Source organism: Cucurbita pepo, chromosome 3 (assembly GCF_057944985.1).
Source record: "Cucurbita pepo subsp. pepo isolate OVF chromosome 3, ASM5794498v1, whole genome shotgun sequence".
Lineage (NCBI taxonomy): Eukaryota > Viridiplantae > Streptophyta > Magnoliopsida > Cucurbitales > Cucurbitaceae > Cucurbita > Cucurbita pepo.
Genome location: NC_141800.1, coordinates 565,281 through 575,912, shown reverse-complemented (window position 1 = coordinate 575,912; position 10,632 = coordinate 565,281). Strand labels below are relative to the sequence as shown.

Here is a 10,632-nt window from a genome sequence, read left to right as displayed (position 1 = left end):
TAAACATTATTAAACAATATATTAATATTTAAATGAGCATTGATTTCTTCTTTTCAAATTGTGCTTTCTTCACAAATTCGAACTTCAATATGAACAAACATTAATAATATCTTAATCTTATAATTAAATCAAGCTCGAGCTTATTTTTAATTTCAAAAATACATAGGCATATAACATTAAAACATATAAAATATCTAATTTGAATAATCGATTTATGTGGATGCGTATGAAAATTATTGTTAAAAGACAAAAAACTATATATACCGTTATCAAAAAGTTTATTTTTCTATTAAATGTATAGTCAATCATTGAATACATTAAATGTTATTATATTTTATACGTTATTTTATATTTAGTATTGGTACACTCTAAAATTGTATTATAAAAGATTAGGTAATAAATAAATTATACATCAATATTTATAAGTAGAGGTATCCGGATGCTACCCAATGTGACAAGCCACTCCTAAAATGCATATAAATTTTAAATTACATAATGAGAGTGGGTGTAATGGAAACTAATTGGTGTTCATACCATTTGTTATTTTATTAATTTTTTCAAAGTTCTTTTAAATAAAAAAAATAGAGTAAATGAGATATGAATTACGTATAAATTTCGAGAAATAGATGTACACATCATCTTGAAGCTGTCCTATTTTCTATTCATACTCTTTGAAAAATAAGTTTATTCTATAGTTTTTATCTATAATAAATGATCCAAAGTTTATAAATGATGTGAATTCAATCAAAAAATATATATATAATATTTATTGTAATAACAGGTTTTAAAACGCGCTTGTAGTAGGGAGAGGTTTCTACACTCTATTTCACCTTTCAACCAATGTGGGATCTCACGATCCACCCTTTCGAAGGCCAACATCCTCTCTAACATACCGCCCGGTATTTGACTCTAATATCATTTGTACCAACTTAAGTCCATTGACCTTTCAACCAATGTGGGATCTCACGATCCACCCTTTCGAAGGCCAACATCCTCTCTAACATACCGTCCGGTATTTGACTCTAATATCATTTGTACCAACTTAAGTCCATCACTAGCAAATATTGTCGCTTTAGCTCATTATGTATCGTTGTCAGCCTCACGATTTTAAAACACGTCTATTAGAGAGAGGTTTCCACACCGTTATAAGAAATGTTTCGTCCCTTATATAACTGATGTGGAATCTCACAATTCTCCCATTGGGGCCCAACGTCCTCGTTAGCATACCACCTGATGTCTGGGCTCTGAAACCATTTGTAACAACTCAAACCTATTAGCATGTATTATCCACTTTGACCCGTTACGTATTGTTGACAGCCTCACGTTTTAAAAACACGTCTACTAATAAGATGTTTGTACACCATATTGCGAATACAAGGCATATGTAGGAGGAGATTGATGCATAATTTCAGATGTCAATAGATACAAAATGGAAGTAAAAATACAAAAGAGTAACTAAAAAGGAAGGGTTTTCCATGAAGAAATTGAGAGGCAATCACCAAACTTGAACTCAGCTCCCACTGGAATCAGCAATTCAAGTCCTGCAACCCATATGCTCAAGAAACTTAGTGAGGCTCGAGTGTTTAGCAGCCCATTGCTCAGCCAACTTTTGTTCTTTGGCCTCTGCATCCTTTCTCAACCCTGCCAATTGTTCCTTATACTCTGCTTCAATCCTCTCCAAACCAACCTTCTCTTCTTCTCTAAGAGCCTTCACTTTCCCTTCAACCTCCTCCATCTTTACACGAATCCGGGACGCCTTCTCCGACTCCAATTGCAACTCTTGTCGTCTTAACCTCCACGCCGTTTCCTTCTTGTGCGCTGCCCAAGCACGGTGCCCTTCATCCAGCTCTCGGCAGCATTCCACAAGCTCCGAAGCAAACAGGCTTCCACCACATGATGCCATTGACATATGAGGTGCCAAATTGCCCAACACAAGAGGCATGTTTTCTGGGATTCTCTCTGGCTGTTGCAGCCAAGGGATGGGAGAGTAGGCTGGAACTGTGGGGGACGACAGTGTTAAGGTAACCGATGGGGAAGGCGGTCGGAGCGAAGAACCGCCGCTGGAGTTCGAAAGCCAAGGAGGAAGAGACGGTGGCGGAGTGGATGAATCCGTTTGAAGAAATCCCCCATTGGAAGTGGCCATGAGATAATTTTAACTGAATAGTCTTACAAACGTACACTCACAGCTGAGTTGAAGGCTCCACATTTATTAGTTCCCCACAGCCTTCCTCTTCATAGCATCTAAGAAAGGATGAACATCAAGAACTTATGATAAGAAGACGACAAAACTGAAACAAATTTCAGGTAAAAGACAGACTAACACAGCAATCAAAGCATGACCCATTTTACATTTCAGATCAGAAGCTGAACTAATGAAGTAATGAAGAACAAAGCAGAGATAAGCAGTGATAGAAACAGGAAGAACCTATTAGAGCATCACCAAAAATTGTGCTACATCCAAGAGAATTCAGCATAAAAACACATGGAAACCAGAAAAGAAACATAAAAAGATGAAAGGTGAAAGAGAGATGAGTGCATACACTGGTAGTGATAAGTACAAGGCTCCTCAGCCAAACAGAGCCCAATTCAGTAGAAACAAACAGAGAAAAAGAAACCCAATTCTGTAAAAGCCCCCAAAAGGTGAGAGAAGTGAAGGGCGTGGGTGTGCTGTGCTGAAGGAGAGGGAAGAAAAGAGGTTAAATATATGGAAGAGAGTGATAGAGAAGGGGGTGGGAAAGCCACAGCCACAGCCACATCCACAGCCACAGCAGGCATTAACTTTGGTTTAGTCACTGTTGGATATATATGTATAAAGGCAGAGGGGACGATTGAGACAGAGCGAAACAGGTGAGGATCAGAGCTGCTGCAGCGCCAGAAAGAGAAAGGGAAGGGGGGAAGGGGGGAAGGGAGTGGGTGTTGCTTGGCATTTAATGGTGCAGAAAGCTTTAAGCTTGGTTTCAGCGCTTAACCTGCACCCACCCTCCATTCCACTCATTCACTTCTGTCCCAATCAAAATTCTCATCAAGGGTTTAGTTTCAAATGTAATTACTTTTCTCATTCGTAATAGTAATCAGAGAGAGAGAGAGAGAGAGAGAGAGATGGAGGATAAGGAAGCGAATGGGAATTCTGAAGGCGGCGAATAAGGCAAAAGAAGAGCAGAGAGCGTCCACCGGGTCCGAGAGTCAGAGTGAGGATCGCGGAATCCTTGCGGTGGCCCCCCGAGAAGGGGAATTCTGAAGCTCTGACGTCAGCAAAACAAACCCTAGAAAATGAAATTGGAATTAAGAGAGTGGACTGTAGTCCGGGTTTCGCGGCCCGAGGCGACGGACTTTGATGGACACTCCACCTTTCTTATCTGCTACTCCTCCTCCTCCCTCCTCCTTTTGTCAGTGATGCGTTACGTCTCTTTATCTTTCCATCTAAACCCTTCTTCATCACTTTCTATCTAATCCCCCATGCAATTTCTTCATCACTTTATTGTCGCGTCAAAAAAGCTCTCATGTCCCATCCTATTTTTTCTGGTACGAAACCTAAACGGTGGAAAAAGCTGCTTATTACGATAACAAAATAGAGAATAAAAGGTTTCGATTTTTTTTTCTTTTTTTAACAAAGAAGACAAAATAAAATAAATAATAAAGGAGAGTGGGATTTGATGTTTCAAAGCTGCCGTGAAATTGAGGGGGATCCTCTCTCTTTAACCCAAAATCACTCTCAGTCTGCAAAACCCGACTTAACACTGAACCATTACCACCTTCAACACTGCCTGCGTTCTCGAAAGGGTCACTCACATCCGCCGGGAAACCGCCACCGCCGGCCACCATTATTAGTGCATTTTATAATATACTGTTTCACCGTTATACAGTCAAGCCGTCTTAGCTCAGCCGGTAGAGCGCGTGGCTTTTAACCACGTGGTCGTGGGTTCGATTCCCACAGACGGCGTTTTTTTTTTTAATAGGAAAAAAATATATATATAGAATTGGTATTTGTGCTATAACTGAGAATAAGGCCTAGAGATAGGGTGTTCTAGACGAGCCCCAGCCCCAGCCCCAGCCCCACCCCAGTTGCGGTTTGGTGTGAACACGTGGAATTTGTAGGGGGATGTTTGGTTTTAAAAGTCCCCACCCCCACTTTAAGAACTCCCATTGGAAGTAACGATAGGGCCAAGAAACAAAATCCGGTTAGAGATTCTTTGTTTTTATTTCCTTCTCTCTTTTTATTTATAAATCAAAACATCTAATTAAAAGTATTAATATTACCGATTTAAGTCTAATTCAATTAATTAAAATATATGCATATTATTAAAAAAATTGTAATAACATGCGGCAAAGCCATTTTTCATTTAGTTCTGAAGCCCTGATGACTAAAATGTGTGTTTGAAGCTGGATTCATGAAACCTGATGAAATGACTTCACACACGGCTGTGGAGGGGAAAATACAGCATATACAGAAAGAAGAGAGGCGTATTTGCAGGATGAAACATGTGGTCCAACAAGGGGATGATGATTTTCCTGAAGGGGTGTGGGTTTACATTCAATCAGTTACAAAGCCCAGAACACAAACCTTGTATCTCAGAGTTTGACGCATTTGGGAGAATATACGTCCCGGATTTGCCGTTGCTCGAGCACGTCAGATTCAACTGGTTACCTACCTGATGTGACTGAAAACCAAAGATGGAAATTTGGAAAAAGGTTAGATGAAAGGAGTTGGTATAAACCTAAAATTTCATTTCAGAATCAATTCAATAATCAAAACAAAATATATATTACTTTTATGATTTCTTAGAGTTTGAGTTTTTATCTCATACAAAGATACGTGAATTTCCGCACGTCAACAGAATTGAGCTAGTAAAACCAGGTATTTATTATTTAATTCTCAAATTTCAAAAGCCTCTCAAAGATCAATTTAGTGGTTTTCTTAATTAAAAAATAAAATTGGTATATATATATATAACTAAATACTCACTTTATAGCTTAAAATCATATTATTGTGTTAAATTAATTTTTTTGGTAATTATATTTTTATTTTATTAATGAAAAAAAAGTCAATTTATTAGTTGCATTCTTAGTTTTTATATAGAACCAATGAACCAACTAATATCAAAATATATAAATTTATATCAATAAATATTAATAAATTCAAAAGTATCGTTTTGCAAATTTGTACCAACATATTGTCTTAGACTTGCCCACTGTTATCAATGTTTAAAATTATCTTCATATAAATTCAAGCACCTGACATAATTTTGGAATGGCCATGGCTATGTGATAATAATTTATAGTTTTATGTTTTTGAAAGTTAAAACCCACTTATGATTTCTTCTTCTTTTCTTTTTTTTTCACCTTGCTAAATATACTCGAATTCCTAACTAAAGTTCAAAAATAAAAATAAATCTTGAAAATCTTTGTTTTAGGGCTCTTAAAATCCCGATTAAGAACTAGATTATTAAGTAAAGAATCTATGAGAAAACTAGTTTTTCTTTTTTCTTTTCTTTAGGGAACAAAATGACTATAAAATAGGCCTTAAATAATTGTTAATTAGGGTGATGTATGAAATGTTTTAGAAAATCCTCTGTTGTAAGGAAAAACCAAGGAGAAATGAGAATGCAGAAGGAAAGATTACCAAACAGTATGTAGGTTCTGAATTACAGCTCCATTTCGAAGTAGGAACGCAAGACAAATAATGGCACCAAGAGCAATGACGGTTTGCATCAAATCCTCGACGAAGTAAAACCAGGCCAACGGTGAACCTGGAAAATAACGTCTCAGATCAGTTTCAAAATTACATCATCTTGCCAAAATAGGTCGACAAGATGGGTATAATCTCAATCACTTCACTTCTTTGAAAGAAAGAATCTTTTACTTCTACTATCAATAAGAAACCTGGAAGTAAAAATCTACAACCAACATTGAATCTGAAGTTGTATTATACACATTCTAACTTCATCAAAATAATCTTTCTGAAACATGAAGATGCAACTATGCAATGACTTTGGTCTCATTTCATGAGTCCAGTTCTAAGACATTAGAAGGAATTAAGTATTCAGATCATAGAGTGAAGGTGTATTTCCTCTAGTTGACAGCCAATTACTTAACGTTCCGGAATTGCAGTGTAGTTATTAGGTAAACAAAATCGACAAACAGCGTGGAGTAAACTAACAACTTTTCCAAGATCATTCCTTCCCTAATTGCGAAAATATGCATCTTTCTGAAGATTATTATCGTTTTTTTATAACTAAAGAAGTTCCATGGGACGCTGAAATATTGTTTAACCATCAAAACAAGATTTTGTAACATCAAGTTCATGGTTTCTTGAGATATCTTGGGTTAAAAATAAAAAAAAAACAATCTCCTATACCTTGTGACTCCAGTTCTAATTTTGTATGCTCTCTAAATACAATTGGATAAAGGCAGCACAAATATAGAGTGAATTGCTTACCCGGCAATCAGAAGTATTAGCGAAATGATCCATAATACGCATTGATATATCTTGAATTTATGTTCGACGGGGATGGAAGAATTTGTTATAGAAGTATATCTTCGGCTAACCCATCCAAACTGCGGGCGAATGAGAAATACAAACCCCAGAAGAAATCCAGAAATAAATCCTCCAATATGAGCAAAATTATCAACATGAGGAAGAATTCCTACTGCCAAGTTGATCGCTATAATGACCAACAGAGTAAGAAGAGCTGGTACCTGAAGGGGAAAAGAGACCAGAAAATGCAACCAAGCTAAGTGTCAGGATTCATCAGAAAATTTCAATACAAATGCGGCTTGAAGAGTACCTTATTAGAATATATCGTCCAGTTAGTGATGAGTTCAGAAAGCATTCCTCCGAGCAACCCAAACAAGGCACCAGAAGCCCCGACAGAGATGTTTGACTGGATGAACAGAGCAGACAACAGACTCCCACCAAATCCCGATATAACATATAGCAAGCCGATCCGTACTGTAAGACATTCACAAAAGAGTTGGTTAAGGGTGGAAGGCCAGTGAATCCACTATATATAAACATAGAATAATCCATGTCTACGAAAACAATAAACAGAACTCTTGATAAAGTGGCCAACAATCGAAGGTCGCCTCTTAAATAGGTAGGCATTTCAGGGAATAATTCTGCTACCAACACCAGAAAAGAAAAGGAAAGAATGATCAAAGGTACGTACTAAATCCAAATTCTTGTTCAAGACGAATCCCAATGACTAAGAGACTCAACATATTCGCCAATAAATGAAAAACACCGGCATGTAACCAATTACACGTGACGAGACGCCACAGTTGGTCTCCATGAACCACTTTATTAACTTCTAATGCACCCATACTCCGTAGCCTGAAACACAAGCAATAATTGGTTCAGTGGACAATGCATAGTTCACTTGAACGACGAAAAGTTCAAGATGTAATTGACACAAACAGAATTCCGGAAGAAAAAAACTATGAGAATGCAGTGAAACCAACTTACGTTAAAGATGAAGGTCCAAGCAGAGGATTTTCTTTTAGGGGCTGGAAAGAGAATCTACCCAAGAATCGAGCAATACAAGTGACTGAATTCTTAGGGCAATTATTAACATACATGGTGATAATGAACATAACAATATTGGCTATAACAAATGACGGAATTAACCAAGAGATCCATTTCTTGAATTGCTTGACTTCCCTGTAAGCAATTGAACCCGACGCTTGCAACGACTGGGCATCCACCTCTACAGGATGTATTGCAGTACCTTGCCGGGAATTGACCATGATTTGAATATCCGAAGGGTGATGTTCCGCCATTGAAGCTCTTCTCAAATTAGAGAGACAAAATAGGATGAAACGATGGGATGAACTTGATCAACAACTCAAAAGAAAATAAAAAACGACGAAAGAAAGAAGAAAAAAAAAGTATATATATTATATATTAATTAAATAAAAAGTTTACTTAAGAAAGTGAAAATGGTCGACAATGATAGAGGCTTACCAAGTCATAATTTGAAGGTGCAAGAATCAAAGGCCACCTACCATGGCGGCTTGAGATACATGAGAGACGCCAAATTGTTCATAACGAGAGATGGCTCGTGTTACAAGTCTCTCAGGCGAAGGATCTTCTTTCTTTGGTTGCTCAAGTTATCATACAGCAATAGTCCATTTTGCAGGGGCCAATTATCAAATCCCAAAGAGGAAGAAAATTCAGAACCCAATTAACTTCGTTTTTTCGTCTCCTTTTCCAATCAATCAAACAAGAAATGAACTTTTCACATGTTTACAACTATAAGAATAGCTATTCATTTCAAACATAAACAAAATTGTCAAAATAATATTAAATATAACATGCCGTATAATGTTTACATACTGTACTCTTCAATACTTCAATTGCTATTATGCATCTGTAAATTCTTGGCTGTATGATTAGTTGCAACAAGGGGACACCTCAGATCAGGCGGTTGCAGTTGAGCTAGCAACTCCAGTTTAAGAAATTCAACGATCAGAATCTTCAAATAAATTGGTTGACCTACTCTGAATGAGAAGAATCAAAGTCAGTAATACACATAAAATAATTAATTCAAAGATGGTTGTTATTTGTTTCATAAAATAATAAACCATAAAAAAATAAATTAGTGCTAGAAGGGTCTACTGAAGCTGGTTATTATTTGTCTAAAGTTGGCTGAAAAAATCAATTCCCAATACAAAAGATGTCATCTAAACTAGATGAGTTGAAACAAAACAAAGAGTCTGGATCCGAGACTGGGCTTCGGCAATCAGGGTTTTATGATTTCAATGGTCCAAAGTCCAATCGGCCTGTGGAAAGACTATAAATCTGTATGCTTAAGCTTAATTTGCGTTTTTTATTTTGAATGATTTTATGATCATTGTTGTTTTTAATTGGACATTCTCTAAGAAGGCCACTGCTTGGGCATTTTGGGCGGCAACCCAGAGGGCATTCTTGACTCTGTAATCCAACATGATAAGCGAATAAGCAGCCAATAAAATGTTTATATCACTCACCTCAACTTTTGCTAATTCTGTATATACTTCCTCTACTTTAAACGGATGCATGAGGTGAGGCCCCCATGTCCCACCGACCTTCGAAAAAGTCAGGTCGTCAAACAGCCATCCTTCCTGACTTTTCACAGAGGCCCTTCACAATATATGCTTTGTTAACTCTCTTTGGATACTAAAAAGAGCACCTGCAAATCTTCCCAATGCTCATGACAATAGAGCAATGGATTGCGTTTGATGAACCAGTCATGACGCCTTCCTCACCTTTTGCAGCGATAGCTACCGTCCACTCTTGTGCGCTGGACTGCTTGCCATTTTCATCAGCTGCTTCATCGGCGTCGTCTTGGAGATATCTTTCCCCAGTGCCTGACATCTTGTCATGAACTCAGGTTGGATGAATATAAACTGAAACCAACGCAAACATGCCAAGTGAGCCTTTACAGTACAAACTGTCAATTGTCTCCGTTCTGTTTCCATTGACTGAAATTATCCGTCTACAAGTTTTGCCTAGAAATGACAGCATGTAAACTTCATAAATAAACACTAGCATTTTCTATCCTAAGAGAACCATTCGCATTTGAAGCCGAATTCAAACTCTCACCAATCTGGCCCAAAGAAACTTAAAAAATAACAGAAAATTTTACTTTCTCATACTGCAGTTCTTAGCAATTCAAGATTAAGGTACAGAAGCAACGTTCAGATTCAGGCCTCCGTGCATCAACAATTTGACAATTCTTATTGAGTGCTAAACTAACAACTATAAAATGCATGGTTGCAAGCTATCAAGCGTTTGTCATGCAGAAAAATCTGCAAGTAACCTACAAGAACACATAGATAAATCCTAATCTTCTGGACTACAAAAATACAAAGAGAATCAAGCTTCTAGAGCAAGAGCCATGCAAAACGCCAAATTCTTTTGAAAGAAAAGTGAGTATAGTACAAAGAGAATGAAAAAAATTTCGAATACAAAAGTGGGAAGAGAGCCGGAAACATCACATTCATCGTTTGCACAAGATCATCAAGCTACAGCAACAACTTCTAGACTAAAGTTCTGGTTTCGACTTAATAAACATAGTAAGAAATATTGCTTCACAAAGCGAATTAGGAAGCTCTATATCTTCGTCTCTTCCAGTTTACCTCAAAGTCAAACAAGCTGAGAGTAAACTAGCCTTGCTCGACGCTGCAGACACTATCATTTGTATTTGAACAAAATAAACCAGGCAATCTCACTGATGCAACTACTAGAACAATCAAGCAAACCGAGAGTAAACTAGTTTTAATCGATGCCGCAGATACTTGTGAATTGACAATTGAACAAGAAATCAAACAATCATCGACGCAACCACTACAAACTGAAAATAGTTCGCTTCCAGGAAATAATAAGAAAGAATGGAGCAGCAGCGATAAGGAAAGAAGCGTCGCACCTTAATCGACGATGGCAACTAGGGCTCCGCTACAGAGAACGAAGACAAGAGTAGTTGGTTCTTGATCGACGGTCGAAGATGACGATTGAGATCAAAATAAGCCTCGGTTTGATTCAATTCTCTCCAAGTCCTTGTCCCGTTTCTCCGAACCGCGCGGAACAGGAGGGAAAGATTGCAAATATTTTTAATAAATATTTTTATTTATTAAAAATATAAGTGGCGCGCAACT

The 10,632-nt window shown here is 37.4% G+C and overlaps 2 protein-coding genes and 1 non-coding gene across 8 annotated transcripts; 1 reads left to right on the top strand and 2 right to left on the bottom strand.

The window, feature by feature from the left end:
- Positions 1-1,324: 1,324 nt before the first annotated feature.
- On the bottom strand, positions 1,325-3,467 carry LOC111791488 (transcription factor AS1). The gene is made up of 2 exons (XM_023672860.2): positions 2,541-3,467; positions 1,325-2,241 (listed from the first exon to the last, which is right to left on the bottom strand). Exon 2 carries the CDS (start codon positions 2,141-2,143, stop codon positions 1,535-1,537), a length of 609 nt encoding a protein of 202 aa, XP_023528628.1. The 5' UTR covers positions 2,144-2,241; positions 2,541-3,467; the 3' UTR covers positions 1,325-1,534.
- Positions 3,468-3,867: 400 nt separating this feature from the next.
- Positions 3,868-3,940, top strand: TRNAK-UUU (transfer RNA lysine (anticodon UUU)). Its single transcript has one exon. It is a non-coding gene; the product is annotated as a tRNA-Lys (tRNA).
- A 418-nt stretch (positions 3,941-4,358) lies between these two features.
- Positions 4,359-10,568, bottom strand: LOC111791483 (RHOMBOID-like protein 1). Of its 6 annotated transcripts, XM_023672855.2 has the most exons (10): positions 10,404-10,568; positions 9,244-9,384; positions 8,986-9,118; positions 7,961-8,496; positions 7,463-7,783; positions 7,167-7,330; positions 6,786-6,949; positions 6,437-6,696; positions 5,621-5,747; positions 4,359-4,658 (listed from the first exon to the last, which is right to left on the bottom strand). In XM_023672855.2, exons 5-10 carry the CDS (start codon positions 7,774-7,776, stop codon positions 4,536-4,538), a joined length of 1,152 nt encoding a protein of 383 aa, XP_023528623.1. In that variant the 5' UTR covers positions 7,777-7,783; positions 7,961-8,496; positions 8,986-9,118; positions 9,244-9,384; positions 10,404-10,568; the 3' UTR covers positions 4,359-4,535. The 6 variants fall into 6 exon arrangements, with proteins under 6 accessions (XP_023528623.1, XP_086978429.1, XP_023528619.1 ...); XM_087122303.1 differs by having other exon boundaries at positions 8,986-9,486; XM_023672851.2 differs by having other exon boundaries at positions 8,986-9,384.
- Between the last annotated feature and the right edge of the window lie 64 nt (positions 10,569-10,632).

What these genes read in the sequence shown, in the direction of transcription:
- LOC111791488 (XM_023672860.2), bottom strand. Translation starts at nt 2,143, where the DNA reads ATGGCCACTTCCAATGGGGGATTTCTTCAAACGGATTCATCCACTCCG.
- LOC111791483 (XM_087122303.1), bottom strand. Translation starts at nt 7,776, where the DNA reads ATGGCGGAACATCACCCTTCGGATATTCAAATCATGGTCAATTCCCGG. An exon ending in TGAACAAGAATTTGGATTTA is followed by an intron (nt 6,950 to 7,166) that starts GTACGTACCTTT and finishes AATGTCTTACAG; the next exon opens with TACGGATCGGCTTGCTATAT. An exon ending in CTAATACTTCTGATTGCCGG is followed by an intron (nt 5,748 to 6,436) that starts GTAAGCAATTCA and finishes GTTATTTTCCAG; the next exon opens with GTTCACCGTTGGCCTGGTTT.